The 26684-nt window shown below is 34.7% G+C and overlaps 5 protein-coding genes across 5 annotated transcripts; all 5 read left to right on the top strand.

Moving 5' to 3' along the window:
* The first annotated feature begins 610 nt into the window (after positions 1-610).
* Positions 611-1720, top strand: LOC147570505 (F-box/kelch-repeat protein At3g06240-like). The gene has a single exon (XM_086664638.1). It carries the CDS (start codon positions 611-613, stop codon positions 1718-1720), a length of 1110 nt encoding a protein of 369 aa, XP_086520764.1.
* A 1201-nt stretch (positions 1721-2921) lies between these two features.
* Positions 2922-4037, top strand: LOC147570504 (F-box/kelch-repeat protein At3g06240-like). Its single transcript, XM_086664637.1, has one exon. It carries the CDS (start codon positions 2922-2924, stop codon positions 4035-4037), a length of 1116 nt encoding a protein of 371 aa, XP_086520763.1.
* Positions 4038-9755: 5718 nt separating this feature from the next.
* On the top strand, positions 9756-10580 carry LOC147570503 (F-box/kelch-repeat protein At3g06240-like). The gene has a single exon (XM_086664636.1). It carries the CDS (start codon positions 9756-9758, stop codon positions 10578-10580), a length of 825 nt encoding a protein of 274 aa, XP_086520762.1.
* A 1293-nt stretch (positions 10581-11873) lies between these two features.
* On the top strand, positions 11874-13193 carry LOC147570502 (F-box/kelch-repeat protein At3g06240-like). The gene has a single exon (XM_086664635.1). The coding sequence runs from the start codon at positions 11874-11876 to the stop codon at positions 13191-13193; it is 1320 nt and encodes a 439-aa protein (XP_086520761.1).
* A 3374-nt stretch (positions 13194-16567) lies between these two features.
* On the top strand, positions 16568-17863 carry LOC147570501 (F-box/kelch-repeat protein At3g06240-like). The gene has a single exon (XM_086664634.1). The coding sequence runs from the start codon at positions 16568-16570 to the stop codon at positions 17861-17863; it is 1296 nt and encodes a 431-aa protein (XP_086520760.1).
* Positions 17864-26684: the final 8821 nt, after the last annotated feature.

The following is a 26684-nucleotide window of genomic DNA, read 5'->3' as shown; positions in this document are numbered from 1 at the left end:
CCATTTGAAACATAACTTAAGAAAAAAGGACAATTTATTATGTTAAGAGATTGCCAAAAGCACGGTGGGGTTGAACTTTAGCAACTTTTGACTGCCCATAGAAAGCAGGCAACAAACTTGCTAATACTCCCTCAGTCCCAAAAAGAATGACCTAATTTCTATTTTGGATTGTCCCATTTTAGTGTCCTATTTCTAAAAATAAAGAAAGAAATTTTTCGCTATTTCCAATAATACCCACTACTATAAATTTAATGACAACTTTATTTAAAGGTAAGTTCAACTTTTTCATTGTAAATTATAATAGTTAACGAGGATACAATTGGAAAAACCATGTTATTTTTGAAAGTCAAACACCAATTAATGATGTTCCCTTAAGAAGTTGGGTTTTCAAAATAGGTCATTCTTTTTGGGACGGAGGGAGTAATAATTAGTAGTAATACAGTTAGTTTTTTATTAGGAACCCTAACCATAGACGGTCAATGTACTACTATATGTATTCATCTCTTTTTCTTTCTGCTACTACTCTAATTAACTTCTCTCTCTTCTCTCTCTCTCCCTGTAAGGAATAAGGATGAAGATGAAGAGACGACGAACATGCTTAATTCCGAAGATGAGCCTCCCTAACGAAATCATCATCAACATTCTCGTAAGGTTACGAGCGAAATCTATCTCACGACTCAAGTCAGTATCGAAAAACTGGTGTTCTCTATTGTCTGACCCTTACTTCATTAAACTTCACAACAATTTTTCTATTCAACATGACAAATTTAGTCTCATTCTCAATTACTGCAACGAATTATACTCCATTGATTCTGATTCATTGACATCTCAAAATCCTCTTCATATTGACGATTACCCATCCCTCCCTTTTAAACGCAAACTTATCTTTGTGGGTTCTTGTAACGGTTTGGTTTGCTTCATTCATAATCTTAGTTATGCTATAAATAGAATTTACTTTTGGAACCCATCTACCGGTGAATGTAAAAGGCTACCTTCATCCCAACGTCCTTCTTCTTATATCCGGTATGGATTCCGTTTCTCTGATGATTCGGCCGGGTGTGGGTTCGGTTTCTATTATGATTCCAAGCTTGACGATTACAAGTTATTGAAAATTAAATGCAACAAGTCGACTCGTAGTACCGTTGAACTTTATTCTTTAGGGTCCAATTCGTGGAAAGAACTAGTCTTTCATGATATTCCTTACAAAATCAGTGTCAACAATGGAGGTGTGTTTGTTAATGGAGCTCTTCACTGGAAGGCAACAAAATCTCTAGGAAGTAATGTCATACTTTCCTTCGATGTAGTTGATGAAATTTTCAAACAAGTGTCAGTGCCAGAAGTAGTTATGAATCAAAATCTGTCTGAGTACATGGAAATTGGTGTTTTGAGTGACAATCTCTGCTTATTTGATAATAGTGGCAAGTTTAGTACTGGCTTATGGGTAATGAAGGATTACGGGATGAGTGAGTCTTGGACTAAACTATTAACCTTTCGTAATAATAAGTGTATTGAAACCATTTTTCCGCTAAAGTGTTTCACTAATGGTGATATATTGTTTCACAGAGATTGGAATGAGTTAGTTTTATACAGTAAGAAGAAAAATACTACATTTTCTAAGCTCACTTGCTTAAGCCGTGATTTTGAAGTAGTGTCTTGTGTTGATAATTTAGTTTCACTGAATTCTAGAAGATATTTCAAGCAAGAACTAGAAAAAACTTAATTAGAGGATAAACCAACCTTTATTCTATCATTATTTTTTTTTTTTTTTTTTTTGTATATGATTAGCTAGCAATATGTTGGGATTAATATGTTTAGCTTTTTTTTGCTATAGCTGTCGGAAAGGTATTTTATGCCCAAACATTTTATTGATTTCACTTTGAAGAATTTCATACGTCACCTTCATAAGTTATGAAGAGAGAGAGAGAGCATAAAACAAGAAGAGAGGGGAATTTACGCAAATACCCCCACAAGAAGAGAGATCGTAAAACAACAAGAGGGTGGGAAGAAAACGATTTCTCATGATGTAGGTGGGAAAAAAAGTTAGATCATTTGCCTACTTTTTTTTTCTTAAGAAATCGATTTTCTTACTCAAAGTGGCCAACCAAACAACGGAAAACTAATTTCCTGCGAAAACGACTTTCTTACATTTTTCACACGTATCAAATAGACCCTTAGCAACTTTTGATAGGCAATGCCCTTTATTGTTAAAGGCAATGTATTTTGCAAGTTTGACTTGGTCAATTTCTTATGACCAAGTTTGGTTAAAGGCAATGCTATTTTTGAAGGTTAATTTCATCTATCCGACAATGTATCACCGGCCGAAGATTGTCGCGATTTCAGGAATAAAAAAATGTATTCTGTATTCCCCATAAAAATTTATTCCCCGGAGAATTTTCAAAAAAATCTGGATTCTCTCGAGAATTTATTCCCCGGAGAATTTTCTTTATTCCCCAAAGCCGCGGCCTTATAAAATAGTACATAATAATGACCTCTAGATTTTGAGAGGAAGAAGACGAAGAGATAATAAGAGGAAGAAGAGAGAGAGAGAGAGTAGTCAGTCAAGATCATTGATCGGAGTCCGTCGGCGGCAAGTCCAAATTTAATTGAGACATTGTCTCTTAAACACACATTGCCTTTAACCAAAATTAAGATTACGTTTAGCGAGATTGCCTTTAACAACTTTTGACATTGCCTATAAAATCTTCCAATTACTTGCAAATATTTAGTAGTAATAGAGTTAGCTTTCTACGAGGAATCCTAACTATAAACGGATAACTACTTAATATATTTGTATTCATCTCGTTCTCTTTCTTCTTCCCAATCAATCTGCTACTACTCTAATTAACCTCCCCTCTCTCTCTCTGTCTCTGTAAGGAATAAGGATGAAGATGAAGAGACGACGAACATGCTTAATTCGGAAGATGAGCCTCCCTAACGAAATCATCACCAACATTCTTGTAAGGTTACGAGCGAAATCTATCTTGCCATTCAAGTCAGTATCCAAGAACTGGTGTTCTCTATTGTCGGACCCTTACTTCATTAAACTTCACAATACTCGTTCTATTCAACATGACAAATTTAGTCTCATTCTCAATTACCGCAACAAATTATACTGCATTGATTATGCTTCATTGACATCTAAAAACCCTCTTCGTATTAATGATTACCCATTCCTCACTTTTGAACACAAACTTATTTTTGTCGGTTCTTGTAACGGTTTGGTTTGCTTCATTCATAATCCTAGTTATGCTATAAATAAAATTTATTTTTGGAACCCATCTACTGGTGAATGTAAACTGCTACCTTCACCCCAATGTCCTTCTTCTTATATCTGGTATGGACTCAGTTTAGTTGATGATTTTGGGTGTGGGTTCGGTTTCTATTATGATTCCAAGCTTGACGATTACAAGTTATTGAAAATTCAAACGAAAGAGACTTTTAGTAGTACAGTTGAACTTTATACTTTAGGGTCCAATTCGTGGAAAGAACTAGTCTTTCATGATGATTTTCCTTACGAAATCACTGGCAACAATCGAGGTGTGTTTGTTAATGGAGCTCTTCATTGGGAGGCAACTACATCTATAGGAAGTAATGTTATACTTTCCTTTGATGTAGTTGATGAGATTTTCAAGGAAGTGTCGGGGCCAAAAGTTATGAATAAAAATCTATCTGACTACACGGAAATTGGTGTTCTGAGTGACAATCTTTGCTTATTTGATAATGATAGAAGGGCTAGTACTGGCTTATGGGTGATGAAGGAGTACGGGGTGACCGAGTCTTGGACTAAACTATTAACCATTCCTAAAGATCAGCGTATTGAATCCATTTTCCCGCTAAAGTGTTTCAACAATGGCGATATATTGTTTCAGAGAGATTGGTATGAGTTAGCTTTATACAATAAGGAGAAAGGTACTACATTTTCTAAGCTCACCTTAGGTGATTTTGAAGTAGTGACTTGTGTCGATAATTTAGTTTCACTGAAATCTAGAAGATACTTCAAGCAAGAATTTCTCGATAAAAGACGAGAAGGAACTTAAATTACGAGGACAAATCAACCAGCTTTATTCTATTTTTATTTTTTATTTTACTTTTGTATATGATTAACTAGCAATATGTTGGAATTAATATGTTTAGCTTTTTTGCTATAGCCATTGGAAAGGTATTTTATGTCAGGAACTTTTTATTCGTTTCACTTTCAAGAATTTCACAGTCACTTGCATAAGTTATGAAGTTGTGTTTTGTAATGTTAAAGTTCGTATTTACTTATACATTTGTCTTTGTAAATGCAAAATCAAAACATTTTCATCCTTACAGAATTATCTTCTTCAAAAACTTCAAAAAATGAACTAAATGTTTTCGAAAACACTAAAGAGATGCAAAACCAAAATTGGAAATACCATGGGCTTTATAAAAAATTTGAACGTCAAATGGTGAGGAAAATTATTCATTTTTCTTAGAAATGTTAGCTAACAAGAAAAATAAGAGGCACCTCCGTAAAAAATTCATGTAGCTATTCGTGATTCACATTTCTGATAATGCTGATATTTTGAAGCAGGAATCACGGCAAGCCACGTAAGATTACTGCTCACATTTCACAAAGTCTTACTGTTTTTTATCGTCCCATCGTTACTCTCAAATTTTTACATAAATGAAGGAGATAATTCTAACACCATTCATCTCATTAATTCATCAACTATCATTTCAACGGTCTTCTTTATTATTCTTTGAGGAACTTTAATCTCTGCCAAGTCCGCCTCTTCCCTATGGGCCAGCTTCGGTCGATTGTCGACTATTTTGAATCAAGTCGAACGCAGATTAGCCAATAACAGTTGACTAAATCATCCGCCAATGTTGAAATAATCAAAGGGCCAACTAGAGAAGCTCGCTTAGTCAGAGGCGGAGCCAGGAATTTGAGTATGGGCGGGCTGAACTTATATCAAGGGTTCGCGAAAATTTTTCTATACACCCCCTTATCATAGTGCTAGTTCACATTTTAACATTTATATTTAGAAAAATTTAGAATTTTGGCTAAACTACATCATTGTATCATTGGATCCATATCTATCTTTTATACAAAATAGACATTATTAGATTTAATACTAATAGAAATCTTTGTGGATGTTAATATATGAACTAGTTTAAAATAGTGAAGAACTTTATTGCTAGTAAGGAAACTAGTTTAAAATAGAGGAGATACACGAGAATTAGACCTTAAAAATAGTGAAGAACTTTATTTATGTTATAGTTGTCGATGTTAATAGTTGTGGATGTTAATATAAGATGTAGTTTAAAAAAAGAACAAATATAACTGGTAAGGGGACTTGAACACACGATCTCACGGTTATCAACCTCTTGGCTTACCAACTGGGCTGCTGAAATCTTTGGTTAAAAAGCTCAACGCAAATTATATATCAAGTGGGAAGGCTCGGGCTACGTCGTAAAAAAGCCAACACAAGGTAGAGGTTATAGGTGGGAAGACCCGGGCTGCAGCCCGGCTTAGCCCACCTATAGCTCCGCCCCTGCGCTTAGTAGAGTTTAGGTTGATTGAGTCAGGATGAAAGGGTCGGTCAACCAAACTCAATTAATAAAGTAAATAAGATCGTAAAAAAAGGGGTCTGGTTGCCCCTCAGGGTTTGAGAAATCGGGTGATGAGAGAGAGAGAATGCTTTTAGACAAGGTAGATAGAAAAAATAAACTTATGAATTGGTGGAACCCCTATATCTAAGGGATCGAACGGTCTACGTGTTACAAGTATCCTGCGAATAGATACTATCGGCTGCACCAAAATGGGACTATCCAACCACCATAGAAAGTAGAAACGGTCAGATTTGGGTATTTCAAGTGCCTTATTTTCTTATTAATAAGTACTGTAAGGATATTTTTATTTTACTTTAGTTTATATATAGCATCCTATTTCAACAAAAAAAAAGAGACACAATATAAAAATTATAATCATCTTTCTATTTGATCCCTCCTCCAACCCTCTGCCTGATGTGGCGATATATCACTTGAACATATTCTCTACCCATTTATTCTATGCTCAAGTGATACGTCGCCACATCAGGCAGAGGGTTTGGAGAGGGACCAAATGGAGCGCTGAATAGATTTACTCACAATATTTTAGGTAGGTTGGAGTTGACTACTTGACCGGACTGCTCAGGCTTTGTCCAACACTCGCGCACGACCTTTCACAGACTCAAACAGACACAGACGAACAAAGAAAAATGTTATAGACACCTACCGTTTTTACCCAATATATTCACGGTTATTCAAACTCACACTTAAACCTACTTTAATCTTCTTCTTTTTGTTGAAACCTAAATTTACTGTAACACACACACACACACACTCATTTTTCCTATATACACATGTTGGTCAAATGTCTTGATCAGTTTCTTTGATAAGATGAAACTGACTTTATACTCAAACTATTGGAAAGAAGAAACCGAGCTATACCATAAGGTGTCGGCAAGATAAAACCGTTGATATACTCAAACTATTATAAAAATGAAACTATGTGTAAAAAAAGGGTATCAGTACAATTGATAAGTTTTTCTTTAAGTAAGATAAAACCTATATGTTTTGCATATCTCTGTAGTTTCATATCGATCTATAATGCAATCTGTCGGACTAGTACCTCCGACATGTTATCTTTATGATTTTTTTTTGCTTTCCAATAATAACACCACTTCCATTGAATGAAAAACTTAAGAACGAATATTCATTGGATTCTTCTGTACCTTTTTAGTTGGTCTTCTTCTTTCTTTATAGTTTTATATCAAAACCATAATGTGAAGTTTTTTTTCTATAACTTTCACCATTAAAATACTAGTAAAAAGGTTCAATAATTTGAATATAATCTCAAATTGGTTTCATGATGTTTTCGTTGTCTAAAAAAACTTTAAGTGGTGGAATAGTGAGTGTGGTTAATAAAAGAATTCCTAGGTTTTGAAAGTGGTACAAGATTGTAGATAGTTTTTTAACCAACTTTTGAAATATTGACTTAGTGGTGAGTGTGAGAGAAATTTGAATTAGTCAAAGGGAAGTTGACAAAATCAACCCGAATATATGTGTGGCATGTAAAAATGGTGAGTGTATATACAATTTTCCACAAAAAGGTCCCGAACTTTTTACTCACCCCTACAGACTCACTTAATCAATGGGACGCTCAATAGGCGCTTTACTTTATTGCTCTAGGCACCCTTATTACTCGTGAACTCCTTTGTACTATGTAGTTGGTCTCTGTCGAGATGACTGAGAATCTCGAGTCTCCATTTGGTATCGACCCTCCCTCTTCAGAGACGAGACTCTACTGAAAAATCAAATTAGGATTTGGCCAAACATCTCTGGTCTCTCGGTCGGTAGAGACCCGAGTGCGAGCAATAACTTTTAGTTTTTTGACACTTAAATTCTAATTGTATACTACTATTTATTACCTACTCAACTACTTATTATAGTTTCAACAAAAAAAAAAAACTACTTATTATATCTCCGTCAATCTAAGATAAATAACAATAGTCTTTTGCCTCATGGAAACTTTGAAAACTCTATGTTAACTTTAAAAATTCTATTACATCAGGAGTACAATTATTAAATTATTATTAGTTATTGAATACATATAAAATACGATCTTTGTTATTTACTTATTTCGTTGAAGTGAACTATAATAAGATTAAACTTGTTACTTTAACCTCATCAGCAACTGTAGATCTTAACAAAGGTACGAACCTGAATCTTTGATGATGGAAATCGAAATAAAGAATGAAGTTTTCAGCTAGTCTAATGAAGATGAAGCAGATTTCAAGACTCAATGATGGAGGTTGAAAAGAGGATTCGGTTTTAGAGAGAGAACATTAATGGTTTCTGTTTTGGAGAAGAGTGAAGATAAAGTTTCTATTAATATGATCGTGATTGTGAGAGAAAGTGAGAGATAAAAATGGAAAACGGATATTTGGGGATTTTGAAGGAAAATCATATTTTGTTTATATAGAAGGTTAGATTAGGTATTATGATTTAGAGTTAATTCCTATATGGCCTCCTACTTTGTGACCAGCTTTCTTTATGGCCCATTTTTTTTCGTAAATTCAAATATGACCCCCTTTTCTTAACACCGTCAGTCATCTTTTATGGTTAATCTTTTTGTTTCCATATTTACCCTTCTTATAAGAATGATTTCAAAATTCAAAATTGACCCCCTTTTAAATTTGGGTCAATTTCCAAGAACTTATAGCTACTTTAGAAAAAACTAGAGGGCCAAAATAGAATACATATAAATTTTTTTTAAAAACACCTCATCTCTCTTTCCTCCATCTCATCGCCTCTCTCCTCCACATCATGTATCTCGCCACCTCATCATCTTCTCCGATGAAGGTCGCCTCTCTCTCTTATTTCTCTCTCTCATCTCTCTATATTTCCGGCGAAGGGGAGGAGCCCCTTGGCCGGAATAACCAGACTCGGTCTGGTTTGAAACCAGACCGGGATCTAGTTTTAACCAGCCAGACAACCAGATCTGTCTGGCTGGTTGAAACCAGATCCCGGTCTGGTTTCAAACCAGACCGAGATCTGGTTGAAGCCAGATCTCGGTCTGGTTATTCCGGCGAAGGGGCTCCTCCCCTTTGCCGGAAATATAGAGAGATGAGAGAGAGAAATGAGAGAGAGAGATGGGAGAGAGAAATGAGAGAGATTAGTTAGAGAAAGATTAAAAAAAAAAAATTTTGAAGGTTGCCGGAAAATTTGGCCGGCCGGCGACCTTCATCGGAGAAGATGATGAGGTGGCGAGATACATGATGTGGAGGAGAGAGGCGATGAGATGGAGGAGAGAGAGGGAAAGATGAGGTGTTTTTAAATTTTTTTTTATATGTATTCTATTTTGGCCCCCTAGTTTTTTCTAAAGTAGCTATAAGTTCTTGGAAATTGACCCAAATTTAAAAGGGGGTCAATTTTGAATTTTGAAATCATTCTTATAAGAAGAGTAAATATGGAAACAAAAAGATTAACCATAAAACTTGACTGACGGTGTTAAGAAAAGGGGGCCATATTTGAATTTACGAAAAAAAAGGAGCCATAAAGGAAGCTGGTCACAAAGTAGGGGGCCATATAGGAATTAACTCTATGGTTTAATATAAATTCTAGGGATTTGCATTTTCTCTAGAGATGGATACAAATGGACTAGATATCCATTTATGTTGATATTTTGGTTTATAAACCTATTTTAAGTTTAGAGAGGATTAAAAGTGTGTTTAAAGGAAGATTTTTGGACCATAAGCCCAAAAATTCTTATTAGTATTCGAGTTATCTACCTAAATCCTAATTAGGAATCCCAACTATACACCACCGACAATGTATTAGTACTATTTGTATGGTCCCTCTTTCTTTTTCTTCTTCCCAATCAATCTCTCCTAATTAACCTCTCTAAAATCAATGAGGATGAAGAAGATGAAAAGACAACAAACATGTTTAGTTCCCAAGACAAACCTGAAACCTCCCTAACGATATCATCACCAACATTCTTGTAAGGTTACAAGAGAAATTTATCTTACGATTCAAGTCAGTATGCAAAAACTGGTGTTCTCTATTGTCCGACCCTTAATTCATTAAACTTCACCATAATCGTTCTATTCAACAAGATACAAATTCAGTCTCATTCGCAATGACTTTAACTATGACGGAATTTCTCTATTGATTCTAATTCATTGGCAACTAAAGAACCTATTCACATTAACGATTACCCATTCATCTCTATTAAACGCCACCCTATGTTGGTGGGTTCTTGTAATGGTTTGGTTTGCTTCACTACTTATGCTATCGATCAAATTTACCTTTGGAACCCATCTACTAGAGAATTTAAACTACTACCCTCACCACCATGTACTAAAGATAGTAGTACTATCTTGGATGGCTTCAGGTTCTATTATGATTCCAAGCTTGATTACAAGCTTTTGAAACTTGATAGCATGCCAACTAGTACTAAAGTTCAACTCTATAGTTTAAGCTCTAATTCGTGGAAATTACTCTTTCACAACATTCTTAATAAAAAATTTCAAATGCATCGTGATGTGTTCGTTAATGGAGCTCTTCATTGGATAGCAACTCCGTTTTCCACAACATCTTATGATGTTATACTTTCTTTTAATGGGGTTGATGAGATATTCACCGAAGTGCCTATGCCAGAAGTTTTGAAAGAAAAATTGTCATCAAACAATTCACCACCATTAGGTTCATTACCATACATAGGTGTGTTAAGCGACAATCTCTGCGTATTTGATAATAGTGACAAGGTTACGGCTCATGTATGGGTAATGAAGGAGTATGGGGTGAGTGAGTCTTGGACTAAACTATTGACCATTCTCAAAGACGAAAGTTGCTATAATGAAACCATTTTGCCAATAAAGCGTTTTGGTAATGGTGATATATTGTCTCAAAATAATTGGGGAGAACTAGTTTTATACGGTAAGGAGAAAAATACTAAAATTTATAAGCTCATTGTAGATGATTTTGACGTAGTGATTTGCACTGATAGTTTAGTTTCACTCAACTCCAAGACTCATTTGAAGCAAGAATTTTACAAAGAGAATAGATAGAATACGAGAAGAGCTTAATTACAAAGTAGATCTACCTTTATTATATCATTAGAGTATTTCTTACATTTGTATTTAATTAATTGGCTAACAATATTTTGAGATTAATATATTGGGAGATGCTAGAGTTACAAAGGATTTTGACAAAAGAAAGTTCCCCGATGATGTGATAGTTGTGATATTCATCTCTCAACGGTGTAGATTTGGTTAAAGTTTCAAACCAAACCCGCCACATCAGCTGGGAACTTTCATTTGTCAAAAATCTTTTGTAACTTTAGCATTTCCCTAATATATTTACTTTTTTGTAATAGCTGTTGAAAGCATATTTATGCACGAACGCTCTATCGAGTTCATTTGCATTCAAGAATACCATACATCACCAATGTCAAAATCCGTATTTACGTATACATATATTACCAGTGTTTGTATTCTATTCCCTATTTTTTGTATTGAGTTTACTTACTTTCAAGAATTCCCATCATTACATGTATAAGTTCTGAACGGGTATATTTTCTTAACCATGAATAATATAAATTGATCTCCTTTCAAACTTGTGTTGATCGTTATAACTGAGGCACTGAGCGACTGGATATCATCAGTCCTGAGTGGGCTATGATCTTCTTCTTCTTGCTTTTTTTTTTTGAGAAATCGATTACGACCTACGTTATTCATTACAAAGCATCGATACATTATCAAGATGTGATAAGCACGACAACCGCCTAATTAAAGGAGCCTAAAGCCCAACAACATATAGCCTAACACCAGACAAAATTATAATTATTTATATCTTTAATAACCCAAATTTAATAACTATAGATTCCACCTCTTCTGGAAATCGAACCTGAGACCTCTAAAATTCTTGGTTGCCCATAGAATGCAGGCAACACAATTTTTTTTTTTAGAGAAACCTATAACATTAAGAGTAAAGAGAACTGCAAAGTCAAAATAACCACAAAAAGGAAACAAGGACTAAAAGTACAACAATTAACTTGTTAGAGGGTGTAAAGTTGTGAAAACCCAAACTAGGGGTGCTAGAATAAATGGCCTACTAGATTTTGGGGGGTGGAATTGGAATTTCGGGGGTAGAGGCCGAAATAACAAACTTGATACTCATAATTAGTAATAGGTCTAGTTACCTTCGTATTAGGAAGGGAATCCTAATTCCTAACTTAACTAACTTGATACACCGACATTTTATTATATTTATATATTCCTCTCGTTCCTTTTCTTTTTCTTCACATTCAATCTTCTACTACTCTAATCAACCTCTCTCTCTCCCTAAAAATGAAATCGAAGATGAGGAAAAGACAACGAACAAGTTCAATTTCGAAGACTAGCCTCCATGATGAAATCGTCACCAACATTCTTGTGAGGTTACCAATGAAATCTATCTTACGGTTCAAGTTAGTGTGCAAAAATTGGCGTTATCTATTCTCGTCTGATCCTTATTTCATCAAACTTCACCGTAATCATCATACTTGTATTCAACAAGACAAATTTAGTCTCATTCTCAATGACTATAACAACAACAGATTATACTCCATCGATTCTGATTCACTCCACGCATTTCAAAAACCAATTCGTCTTATCGAAGAAGAATACCCATCTTTCCCTTATAAGCCCGATCTTATGTTTGTTGGTTCTTCTAATGGTTTGGTTTGCTTAACTCATCATCCTGCTAGTCATATTAATAGACTTTACTTTTGGAACCCATCTACTGGTAAATGTAAACTGATACCTACACCACCATTTCATAAAATTAGTATGTGTAGTCCTAGCGCTACTAGCTCGTACGCGTTCTATTTGCATGATTTCCATTCCAATGATGATTTCTCGTTTGGGTTCGGTTTCTATTATGATTCTAAGCTTGACGATTACAAGCTATTGAAAACTCAAACTAAGAAGACTTTTAGCCAGGTGGAACTTTATACTTTAGGATCCAATTCCTGGGAGCTACTCTTTGATAGCATTCCTTACAAAATCATTCAATCGGATTGTGGTGTTCTTGTTAGTGGAGGAGCTCTTCATTGGATGGCAACTCCCTTTTTCGAAGCATCCTATAATGTTATACTTTCTTTTGATGTAGTTGAAGAGACGTTTACAGAAGTGCCTATGCCGAAAAAATTGAAGAAAAAATTGTCATCAGACAAATTAGAGTACGTAGAAATTGGTGTTTTGAGCGAGAATCTTTGCATATTTGATAGTATTCGCAAAGTTAGTACTGATGTATGGGTAATGAATGAGTATGGGGTGAGAAAGTCTTGGACTAAACTATTAACCATTCCCAAAATCAGTTATGTCGAAACCAGTTTTCCAGTTAAGTGTTTCAGTAATGGTGACATCTTATTTCTGAGAGATGGGAAGGATGGGAAGGAGTTGGTTTTATATGATAAGCAGACAAGAACTACATTTTCTAAGATCATCTTACATAATTTTGAAGTGGTGACTTGCAGTAGTAGTTTAGTTTCACTCAACTCTAAGACTTATTTGAAGAAAGAATTTCGCCCAGAGCCCCGTATGTCACCGGACAGGACATGCCACATGTGCGACGGCACCGGGTTCCTCTCAGACGACAAAAGAAGTAGAAGAATACGGGGCTCCTCAGACGAGAATTAGTTATGATGTTACTTTTTTGAATTTTGTATTTAATTAGCTAGCAATATATTGATTGGGAACATTAATTTTTCTTAACCATGAATTATATGAATTGATGATTTCCGACCAAATTTGTTTTGATCTTTATAACTAATTAAGGGACTGGGCCGGTCTGGCCGAAAAACACCCGTCCTATGTGAGCTAGGTTCTGCTTCTTGTTGAACACACAATGCAGCAATGATATCTATCATGACCGACGAGAGTAAGGGTCAGGAACTAGGGATCTTTTTCAACAAAAAAAAGGAACTAGGGATCTTCGGTATTGATGGGTATATGACTGACTTGTTATTTAGCCCTTAACCCTAAACCCTAATTTTATATGCTATAATCCCCTCCCCTTCTCTGATCGTTCCAATGAAACAAATCCATCAACTTCACAACAAGTGAAACTATACATCATCAGGGAAGAAATGATTGTTACCATTTAACAAATAGTAATAAAATTTTGTAAGAAATAAATGGTTTCGCCCGGACTCAAACCGGAGACCTTCAGTGTGTTAGACTGTCGTGATAACCAACAACACCACGAAACCATTTGCATACATGCAATCTTTGAAGTGTAAACTTAGACGTATGAAATTGAAACAAATAACACCTATTCTAAAAAATAGTGACCGTTTTTTTATTTTTGGAAAGTGACTACAAAGTCATAATTATAATGTCATTTGATACATTACGAGCACGATAACCGCCTAATTAAATCTTGAAACTCAGGCGCCTAAACCCCAACTAAACTACTGGTCTAAAGTTTAACGAAATAAACGACCTAAAGCATACCGAACTACATTATTCACACTTATAATAACCCAAGTTTAATAAACCATGGATTTCACTTCCTCTGAAAATCGAACCAGAGACCTCTAGAATTTTGGAGATTGTGTCAACGCTATTAAACGTTGTGAAGTCAGTTTGGTTGGTAATTACATGTGTATCTAACCAAACTTATCTATCATTCAAAGAGAGAAAGAATAAAAGCAATCCAAATGTTGATAACAGTGATCCCTCAGAGCGTTACCGGAGGCCAAAAATATGTTGCCAAAAACAGTGAGTGTTTGCATGACCAGAAAGGTTCAGGAACTAGGGACCGTCCGGTATTGATGGGTATATGACTTGTTATTAGCCCTTAACGATAAACATCTGTTACTAACTAATTTTATATGCTATAATCCCCTCCCTTCTCTGATCCAATGAAACAAATCCATCAACTTCACAACAACCGAAACTATATACATTATCAGAGAAGAAATATTTGTTACCATTAACAAATAATAAAAATGTCATAAAAAAATAAATGGCTTCACCTGGACTCGAACCGGGGGCCTTCAGTGTGTTTATGTTAAAAGAACATGTTAACCAACTACACCACGAAACCCTTTGCATAGATGCATTCTTTAAAGTGTAAACTTAGCCGTATGAAATTGAAACAAATAACACCTATTCTAAAAAATAGTGACCGTTTTTTTATTTTTGGAAAGTGACTACAAAGTCATAATTATAATATCATTTGATACATCAAAGATGTGACAAACACGATAACCGCCTAATTAATCCTTGAAACTCAGGGGTCTAAATCCCAACTAAACTACTCGTCTAAAGTCTAACGAAATAAACGGCCTAAGCCTATCTAACTACATTATTCATACTTTTAATAACCCAAGTTTAATAAACCACGGATTTCACTTCCTCTGAAAATCGAACCAGGAGTCTCTAGGGTTTTGGAGTTTGTGCCACCGCTATTAAACGTTGTGAAGTCAGTTTGGTTGGTAATATGTGTATCTAACCAAACTTATCGTTCAAAGTGAGAAAGAATAAAAGCAATCCAAATGCTTGTTAACAGTGATCTCTCAAACCATTACCTAAGGCCAAAAATATGTTGTCAAAAGAGAGTGTGTTGCCAGAAGCAGCCCCAAGAAAACGCTAAAGTGTCACCTTAAAAAGTGTTAATACAATGACTGCAAACAAACATTGCCGTGAGGAGTCCTAAAAGCTTGGAATCTTGCCACACAAATGATACCAAAAAAGTGACACAAAAAGGCATTGCTAGAAGTGACCCTAAAAGCACTCTCAAAAGTGTAAGAAACCGTAGCCAATGTAACCAGTTTTTTCCCACTTAAACTTCTCTTTTTTGTATCATCTATCTCTCCATCATTTACAAGAAAGTGTAGGAAATATCGGAATCAAAACATGTTAGTGTGTCGGACTAACGCGATAAGCAACTATACCATAAGAGATGGAATAATTTTTTTTCCATTTATCTAAGAAAAATGATATAACATCCTCAAAACAAAAACAAAAAAAAAAAGAACTTTATTTTTCAAATCAATACAAAGATACATCACTTAATTGTTTTGTTGATCAAAATCAAAATTGAAATCACCATGAAGGAATTCTCCGCCAAAATCGAAGACGAAGGAGATGGTAATAATAATCCACATCAACATTCTTCCTCATTAATTGTATTGTTGATCAAAACGAAAATTGAAAACACTATATATGAACATTACAATAATCTTGGAAGTCCATAACTCAGAGGAAAAGTATTACTTTGACTCAAAATCCGTGGAATCATGAATCCACAAATTCATGATTCTGTCATCCAAGACATCAGAAATTTCTTTCATAATGATAGAGAAATCAAAATTTTAGTGTTATTGGTTGAAATCCCAAAAAATAATCATTCATCATTAGTGTTGAACACAGCATCCCCAAATCAAAATTTTTGTGCTAGAGAAGCTCTTAAATGGGAGAAAGATAAGGCATGATAGAGAAGAGCTGAATAACTTTATTGGGGAAGGTTATTTTATTGGCAATTAATTTCAATCGTTCATGTTGAGATTCTAGGTTTTCAAAAGAATTTTGATTTATTAATTAAGGATGTCTTCCATGTTGAGAGAGAGAAAGTAAATCTCTTGCTTTGCTCCAGCTAGAAAGTTGTCACTTGTCTAAGTGGACAAAACGGTTTAAAGGGCCGTCCCTTAGGACGGGTTGTCCAACTTTATTGAAGATAGAGAGAGAGAGAGGAAATATAGGGAAGAGAAAGATGCGATGAGAGAGAGAAAAAAAGTTTGAGAGAGAGATAAATAGAGTTGGTAAAGGAGGATATTTGTGAAAAGTCTTAGAAGAAAGTAACGGCGAAAAGGGCACCATTTAAGTACATTCGATAAATTAGAAGGTTACGCGGCAGGTTGGTCAGAAATTAGGGGGCAATTTGGAAAACAACCTTACTTATAATTTGTAACTCTAGTTACCTTCGTATTAGGAAGGGAACCCTAATCGGAAGACCAGCCTCCCAGCTGCTGCTACTACTACTCAAATTAACGTCTCTCTCTATAGGAATGACGAGGAAGATGAGGAAAAGACAACGAACAAGTTTAATTCCGAAGAAGACGAGCCTCCCTGACGATATCATCACCAACATTCTTGTGAGATTACCAAGGAAATCTATCTTACGATTCAAGTTAGTGTGCAAAAACTGGCGTTATCTGTTCTTGTTTGATCCTTATTTCATCAAACTTCACCATAATCATCAACAAGACAAATTCAGTCTCATTCTCAATGACTTTAACAATAACAAATTATACTCTATCGATTCTGATTCATTGGCATCTCAAAAACCACTTCGTGTTATCGAATACCCATCCATCTCTTATAAACCCAGTCTTATATTTGTTGGTTCTTCTAATGGTTTGGTTTTCTTAACTCATCATCGTAAATATGGTTTAAATAGAATTTACTTTTGGAGCCCATCTACTGGTAAGTGTAAACTCATACCTTCACCACAACCTAATAATAATAAATTGGTGTTTAATCCTTTCATTACTAGCTCTAATGTGTACGATTCCGATGATAATATTACTACTATCTTGTTTGGATTCGGTTTCTATTATGATTCTAAGCTTGGCGATTACAAGCTATTGAAAATTCAAAGGAAGGAGACTTATAGCAAGGTCCAACTTTATACTTTAGGCTCCAATTCGTGGAAACTACTCTCTCATAGCATTCCTTACAAAATCATTCAATCGGATCGTGGTGTGCTTGTTAATGGAGCTCTTCATTGGATGGCAACTCCGTTTTTCGAAGCATCCTATAATGCTATACTTTCTTTCGATGCGGTTGAAGAGATGTATGCAGAAGTGCCTATGCCAAAAATTTTGAAGAAAAAATTGTCATCAAACAAATCAAAGTACATAGAGATCGGGGTCTTGAGTGAGAATCTTTGCATATTTGACAGTATTCGCAAAGTTAGTACGGATATATGGGTAATGAATGAGTATGGGGTGAGTAAGTCTTGGACTAAACTATTAACCATTCTCAAAAACAGTTACGTTGAAACCAATTTTCCAGTAAAGTGTTTCGGCAATGGTGACATATTATTTCTGAGAGATGGGAAGGAGTTAGTTTTATATGATAAGCAGAGAAGAACTACAATTTCTAAGCTCATCTTAGATGATTTTGAAGTTGTGACTTGCAGTGATAGTTTAGTTTCATTCGACTCTAAGATTAATTTTAAGAAAGAATTTCGCGAACAGAACCCTAGGGCAGGGGAGAGGAGGTGCCACAGGTGCGACGGCACCGGGGTCCTCTCCAACGACAAGAAAAATCGAAGAATTCGGTGCTACTCAGATAAATAAACTATTACATTTACTTAGTTGTAGCTTAGATGATAAATGCATTCTTTTCCAAATTGTCGATTAACAAGTACTTGCTTTTAGGCTAATGATTTTATGGAATTCGATATTCAATAATTATTGTTTTCATCCTCTTTTTTAAATAATGATTCTAAAATGTGTTCCATAGAACTAAAATTTAAATTTTTTTTTTGAAAGAAAGTAAGTCCACTGGTACTTTATTTTGTCGTAAGTAATTTGAAATATCAAATACATAGTTAATATATTCATTCACATACATCTAAAATTTAACGAAAAAAGAATTATGTAAATAAAGTGGAAATGTTTGTTTACTATGATAGTATAAAAACTTATTTTTCGTTATATATTAACGAAGTACTCAGAAAACGAGGACAACTAGCTTAATTACAAAGACAGATCTACCTTTATTTAGTCTATTACTTTTAACATTCATATTTTAGCTAGCAATATGTTGATATTAATACTTAGTTTTTGATGTAGGCAGTTGCGGAAGCGTAAAAGTAATGGAATCCACCATTGTTATTAAACTAAACTAATGAAATAAACTGATAAAATACGTAAATAAACTGATAAAATATAGAACAAAATGATAAACTGATTAATAATAATTTCGATTGATAATATTCTCTGATCTGAATAACAAGGACATGCCTGACTTCCTTTTATAGGAACTTAGAAATTCTAGATAGACTCAAACTAGGATTCCTAAATATCAAAGATACTCATACATAGAAACTTCTAAACCTAGACTTAGCAGGAAATACTAAAACATGGAAACTCCTAAACTATAACCCTAATGGACTCGGCCATGAGGCCCTCTAACTAGTTCGGTCGTGAGGCCCAAAGACTTGGCCATGATGCCCATGTTGATGGTTGCCATCATACTCCCCGTCCGAGAACGAACTTGCCCTCAAGTGAGACTCAACAATGCGATCTTTAATTCCCACTTTGCACGAAATTTGTTGAAAGTTCGAAGAAGACAATGATGGACTAAATCAGTAGCATAAATCCCATAAGGCCAAGAATCTCGCAAAAGCAATTGTACGAAAGAAACTTCCAACAGATTGCGACATCTCTCGTCGTCTTTTAGTTCGATGAAGAAGACCACAACACCAAATATAATCGGAATCCAATGATGCCAAGATACTCGCAAAAGCGGTAATAGTGCATAAAAGTCCAATAAATTACGACATCGCCCATCATCTTTTAGTTTGATGAAAGATACCACAAATACTACCTTTGTTATTCTTGGAAAACATTGAATGTCGTCCTCCCATCCAAAACGTATAAGACGGAGTTGTAAAGATCTTGACATCCACCATCTTTGAACAAAAGGAGTGAAAATACCACATCCTTCTTGATGGAAAAATCAACTCTGAATATCGGCAGCCACTTCATCGCTCTCTGTGTATCTTCCCTTTCACTAACAACTTGAATCATCTTCTCAAGTTCATCTTGGTGAAATTTATAAACCCTAAGGTGTTCCGCTTCTTCTTTCCCCACACTCCAAATTATAACTTTCCCATCTTGAGAAGCACTAGCAATTCCCTAACCCATGTTGATGTTGGCAAACCCAAATTAGGTGCCCAAGCCACATCCCTAACCCAATCAGTATGCATCTCAAGTCCAGGGTGGAAATCCAAATTCCAAAAACTATTGTTCAATTCCCAAACTTTAGCAGTATTATCACGCCCACAATATATACGTTCCTGAATTAGTTCAAAATCACCAGATCCAACAAGAGAACCAGGGGCCATTGAAGGTGCCCAAGAAATAGAAATAACACTAACAGAATAAGTTTGATCTATTTGAATTATATCCCAACCACCATCAATATTTTCAAGAAAAGTTGTTGCAAATAATGCTGGTTCTTGTTGGACTAACCCGATTTTGAGTCTATGAGATTTTGTATTTGGTAATTCAATTCGATACCTAACAAGACAGACCGGACTTCTCTTTTATAGAGATTAGACTTTCCTAGATAGACACAAATAAGGACATAAGATAACTATTAAAGATACTTTCCTTGATTGCTAGGACTCTAAACATGGAAACCCTAAATACTAAATTCTGGAAACTACGCTAATGTAGTAACCTGGCCGTTAGGCCCACTATTAGTCTGGTCGAGAGGCCGACTAGGTGGATGGCCGCCATCATACTCCCCCGCTGTGGAACAACTTGTCCCCAAATTGGTGTTTTCGTAAATTGGCTCTGCCAGACAAAACGGGTAGATATCGGCGACATTGAAGGCAATCCTTAGTTCCCACTTTGCTCGTGATTTGCCGAAAAGTTGAAGAAGACAAATATTGACCATATGACCAAATATAATCGGAATCGTATGATGCCAAGATACTCGCAAAAGCAGTAGTAGTGCATAAAAGTCTAATAAATTGCGATATCTTCCATCATCTTTTAATTTGACGAAGAAGACCACAAATACCACATAATTCTCTATGGAAAAATCAACCTTGAATTTCTGCATCCAATTCGTCACTTTTTCAAAAATAGCTATAAATATCTTCCCACGTTCATCTTCGTGGAGTTTATTAACCAAAGATCTACCAATAACTGGTAACCTAGTTACTTTCCAAGTCAATATATCAAAATAACTGATCTTGGTGGATGCAATGATCTGGTTTTCAAAAGATAACGTAACAAAACTCATAGTTTCATTGACCTCTTCTAGAGGTGGAGATAAAGATGGACTAGGGAATATTTTATGATTCGAAACCACGATTTTTTCTTCCGGGATTATACGTGGATCAAATAAATAAATCGGACTTGTGTTATTCAATTGAATTCCTTCTTCTTTTGTCGATTTTTCTTCCCCAGTCATTGAAAAACTAATATCTTTTTTATCAAGAATCTTTTCTTTAACCGTAATGGACACGGTGGGCGAAGGAGTTTCAGAAAATTTTCTCGATTTGATTCGAGATTCTTCATAAGAGAAGTATTCATCTAAAGGGAGAAAAATATATCGAAAAATACTTTTCACTTGATTCCAATCATCTATGAACGATGTGCCTTGATCAATGAGTCTCCATTGCATCTCGTTGAATTTTTCATAGACTCTTTTAGACAAGTGTTGTTCGATGACAAAAACCTTATCTTCGTCATGGACTTCTTGGTTTATAAACCAATCCTCCATCTGTTGAATCCAAAAATCTATATGATATTGATAATCAAACATAGGAATTTTAGAAACGACATTAATTTTGTTTTGATCTTTTCGATCAACATAGAGTTGTTGTGCATCTCTAAAAGGATCCCAACCTAAACGCGGAAGATTATTCCAACATTCGAGATGAGAAGTATTTAAGAAAAAATTATTTGTTCCCAGATTCTTAAAGCTCTGAATACCAACTAATGTAGGCAGTTGCGGAAGCGTAAAAGTAATGGAATCCACCATTGTTATTAAACTAAACTGATAAAATACGTAAATAAACTGATAAAATATAGAACAAAACGATAAACTTATTAATAATAATTTCGATTGATAATATTCTCTGAACTGAATAACAAGGACATGCCTGACTTCCTTTTATAGGAACTTAGAAATTCTAGATAGACTCAAACTAGGATTCCTAAATATCAAAGATACTCATACATAGAAACTTCTAAACCTAGACTTAGCAGGAAATACTAAAACATGGAAACTCCTAAACTATAACCCTAATGGACTCGGCCATGAGGCACTCTAACTAGTTCGGTCGTGAGGCCCAATGACTTGGCCATGATGCCCATGTTGATGGTCGCCATCAGTTTTTCTGCGGTAGCTTTTGGAATCGTATTTTATGGCCGAAGATTTTATTGAGTTCACTTATTTTCAAGAATTCCCATATATCACCTGTATAAGTATGAAGTGGTATTTTTTCATAATGTCAAGGTTTGTATTTACGTATACATTTTATTACTGGTTTGAATTTTGCTGCTGTTGTCTTTGTAAGTGCAAAACCAAAATATTTTTATTCTTAAAAGAATTAACTTCCTCAAAACATTTTAAAAAGCTAAATATTTTTAACCACTAAAGAGATGCAAAACCAAATTTGGAATTACCATGGATCTTACAATAATTTTGGAAGTCCAAATGTTAGAGGAAAATGAATAATTTCTTTTAGAAATCCTGGGTAACAAGAAATACCAACGCCCTCTATAAAAAAAATGAATTTTTGGGTTTATAGTCCAAAAAACGGATCATAATAGTAGATATAATCCTCTCTAATCCTATAAAGGGTTTTAAAACCAAAAAAATAATATAAATGGATATCTAGTCCATTTGGTCTCATCTAGAGAGAAAACACAAATCTCTAGAATAAATATTATTTCATAATCCCTAATCTAACCTTTCCATATTTTATAACTGATTTATCTTCGAAATCTATGCATATCTTTTTCCATATTTATCTCTCATATTTTTCTCCAATCATGTTTCTATTCAAAGTAAGGATATCTTCATTATTATCTCACATATTTCTCTCCAATCATGTTTCTATTCAAAGTAAGGATATCTTCATTATTTTCAGTAACGAAAACTCTTTATTTGATCTCTCTAAAATCGATTTAGTACAAACCTTCATTAAACTCAGAAAATCTTCTTCTTCTACATTATATTGCTGTCCAAATTCATCATTTATCAGGTTTAATACTTTCGAAATCTTTATAAACACCATTGTTAATATCTAATATTTCTTCTTATAACTAAAACCCTAATTATTTCGCTCTATTATAAATCGTATCAGATTTATGATACATATCTATAAGATCTGTTTACTAATTCATTAACTTCGAATGTATGATGTTTATTTTCTCTCTCTAAAATTTTCATAACTGTTTAAGATCTTTATGTTTATTCCTTATTCAATGATTCATAACTAAAACCCTAAAATTTTCATAACATTTTAAGATCTTTATGTTTATTCCTTATTCAATGATTCCTTCATAGTTAGTATGTTATGTTTGCATCCAGTGATAATATCATATTTCTTTAGATCTATGTTTAATCTTCTGTTGTTTCTGATATTTCGTGAGATCAGATTATCAATCATCAATCGAATGTTTGATGTTTATTTTCTTTCTCTCTCTTAAAATTTCATTTATGTTTTTGATCTTGATGTTTAATCCTTCAACTCGAGTTTGACATTATTGCAATCAATCATCATAGCAGATATCTTTAGATTTGTAGTTTAAGCTTAATGATATCCTCATTTTTTTTCTTCAGATCTGGTTTTCAATCCGTACGGATTTATGAAACATTTGTTCTTTTGTACGGTTACTCATAACAGAATTTACAGTACATGTACTGTATCGTAAACTACCACAATTTATAGTAAATTATGGGTAATTTATAGAACAGTACCCGTGCTTTAACACCAAAACAGTACTCATTTCATTAGTAGAAATACTTCGCTTTACTATCAAATCTCGTATACTTTGCAATTAAGTATATATAATTTACGTATATCTTCATGTTCTTACCATTATGTATATAATTTACGTATAAGTGCACATAAATTTTGTATTATTTATTTACCATTACGTATATTTTTCACCCAAAACAGTAGCCTTGATAAGTTCACCAAACTACTCAAAACCTTCAAATGTTGTCAAAATTTGACAAACATAATATATATTTTACGAAACTGTACATGTGGTTTATAATACAATATATGATTTTTTTTTTCTTTAACGTATGTGTATTTATGTGTGTAGATTTGATATACCAGATGAAATTTCAAAGAGAATCATCAAATCAAAGTGAGCCAACGAAACTAATGGAGAGTACATGGATGGACACCATTTTTGAACCAAAGAAGATTTTGTACTTTTGTTTTGTAATAGAATGTAAAGGATGTGTAATGTAAAAGAAATTATGTGTAATTTATTGAACAAGACCCACATACATTTGATAAATTATGTTGTATACTTGACAAATGATAGTTTCCTCGTCATAAATAATACATAATTTACGTATTTGTTTCATAATTTGTATTCTATGTGTATTTATGTATGAGTAAAAACGAAAACATATGTTGCTTTAATGTTCCCAGAAAAATATACTATTTCCAAAACTGAAAGTTAAGTGATATATATGTTTTGTATATTAACCCCCAAATCACGCGATCCTAAAAAATATACTATTTCCAAATCTGAAAGTTAAGTGAGAGAAAATTGATTTGAATCGAAAAAAATTTACATAGTAAGAGAGAGAAAATTGATTTGGTTTCCAAATCTGTAAAGAGAGAGAAAAATGATTTGGTTACGATTTTTGTTTTGAATTGATTTGGAAATAGATTTGCTTTCCAAAACGGTTAGAAGATAGAGAAAAATCAATTTCGGATTTATAGGTTAGTTGCTTTAAATCCCCTAAATCACGTCCACATTTATAGGTTAGAAACATTTCAAATTCACCCTGGAAAATTAAAAATCCCGTGATTTTTGTAGGAGGGACATGGACGGTAGTTCTCTCATAAAGAATGGATTATTATGTCCATAATGTAAAAGGACTAAATATCCATGTTTTGGGAAGATTGGATCGTAAACCTTTTTTGAATATTATTTTAGTCTATATACCCACGGACCCAAAAAAAAAATATACGCAGAAATTCATAATTCACGTTTTTATGATTCTGATATATTAAAACGCGAATTCACGGCAAACCACATAGATTTAATGCTCAATATCTTCATGGTTTTCTTTTTGTTCCCTGCCATTACTCTTAGTTTTTTGCATAAATTAAGGAGATGGTTCTAACACCATTCATCTCTATTAATTCATCAACTATCTTTTCAATCGATTTTTTCATTATTCTGTGAGATATTTTAATTTCTTTCAATCTCGGCTCTTCCCTAAGGGCGAGTTTCGGGCAATCGCCGATTATTTTGAGTCGAGTCGAATCAATAACTGTTTGATTAATCGTCCAAAATTGAAATAATAAAAACTGAGGAAGCTCCCTCAGTTCAGTTAGGTTGATTGAGTCTCGATGGACGGGTCAATCAAACTCAATTAACCAAGCCAAGCATGAACGAAAAACAAATAAGATGTCAATAGAAGTATTCGAAGGGTCCGTGACCGTCCGATGCTCGAACCGGTCCGTAACCGCCCGATCGAAAGAGCTTAAGCAGGGGATACGGGCATATGTCCTTACCCGGTGATCCGACTGAATCTGCCCGCTCATATGGTTCGCCAAACCGAACCCGCCCATACCCTTCTGCCTATCCTACTAGTTATACCCGTCCGCATGTATGACACGGATCCAGAAAACGGTTATGACCAGGGGATACTTTTTAGAGAGAGAGACTGCGATTTTCCAAAATAGACTGAAATTGTGGTTATTGTTAGAGTAGGTAAAAATGTGCAGATGTGAATGGGGTGAATCATTGGAGGTACCAATCAGAGAGATACCACAGATTGAAAGAGAAGGTGAGTGAGAGTGCGTGTTTTGTTAGAGGGTGGGAAAGTACGTTTCCCACCTTTTTAGTCGGAAAATTTTGGACACTTTTTCCAACCCTTATTTTACCATGAGAAAATCAACTTTCTGTCACATTTGGCCTTACCAAATAACGGAAAATTGATTTTCCCAGTTGATTTTCCCACGTAACAAACGGATTCTTATAGAAATCTGTGGAAGCTCCCTTAGTACAGTTTAGGTTGAGCGAGTCTCGATGGACGGGTTAATCGGACTCAATCAAACATGCCAAACGTGAATGAAAAACAAGTAATATGCCAATATAAGTATTCTCATCGGACTTAATCAGTACAATTTAGGTTGTTTGTTACTTTAACCCTACTCTTTCCCAAATAAATTATTGGGTTAATTCTGTTTTGGCCCCCGATTTGTGACCAACTGGCAGTTTTGGCCCCCAATTGTGTCCGGCAGTTCGTTTTGGCCCCAATTTCCTGTTTGGCCCTAACATATTTTTTCCATTCTACCCTTATGGCAATTTTGTAAATTAAATGTATTTTCTTTCTCTTTGTCCACCTCACTAAGCAATTGCCACGTTATATTCGTCTGGAAAATGTCGCCGGCGACATCATTTCCGGCGACCACCATTTTTTTTTTTTTTTAACTTCTTCTCCAACCATCTCCTTCCTTCTTCTTCTCTCTCTCCTTCCTCTTCTCTCTTTCTCCTTCTTCTCTCTCTCTCCTTCTTCTTCTCTCTCTCCCCTTCTCTCTCTCTTTCCCTCTTCTCTCTCTCTCTCTCCCTCTTCTCTCTCTCTCTCCCTCTTCTCTCTCTCTCCCTCTTCTCTCTCTCTCCCTCTCTTCTCTCTCTGTTAGGTTTCCGGCGAAGGGAAAGAAGAGAGAGAGAAGAAGAAGGAAGGAGATGGTTGGAGAAGAAGTTAAAAAAAAAAAAATGGTGGTCGCCGGAAATGATGTCGCCGACGACATTTTCCAGACGAATATGACGTGGCAATTGCTTAGTGAGGTGGACAAAGAGAAAGAAAATATATTTAATTTACAAAATTGCCATAAGGGTAGAATGGAGAAGCTTACAAAAATATGTTGGGGCCAAACAGGAAATTGGGGCCAAAACGAACTGCCGGACACAATTGGGGGCCAAAACGACCAGTTGGTCACAAATCGGGGGCCAAAACGGAATTAACCTTAAATTATTCTCATCCATCCGCCTACCAACTATCAGTAGTTGATAAAGTCAAAACTGTTGTAACGTTTTGTCTTCCACTACTATAATGTGTAACATCTACACCAATGTGGTCATATGTAAACTATAACTTAAAGGCACATTCATGTGTATGCATATAACCTCTTGTGTTAATCTCCATGAATGTACTTACTTTTTAGAG

The sequence above is a fragment of the Eschscholzia californica genome, unplaced genomic scaffold, assembly GCF_041429995.1.
Source record: "Eschscholzia californica isolate CP2 unplaced genomic scaffold, dmEscCali1.0.p SCAF_1, whole genome shotgun sequence".
Taxonomy (NCBI): Eukaryota; Viridiplantae; Streptophyta; class Magnoliopsida; order Ranunculales; family Papaveraceae; genus Eschscholzia; species Eschscholzia californica.
This window is presented reverse-complemented; position numbering and strand designations above follow the sequence as displayed.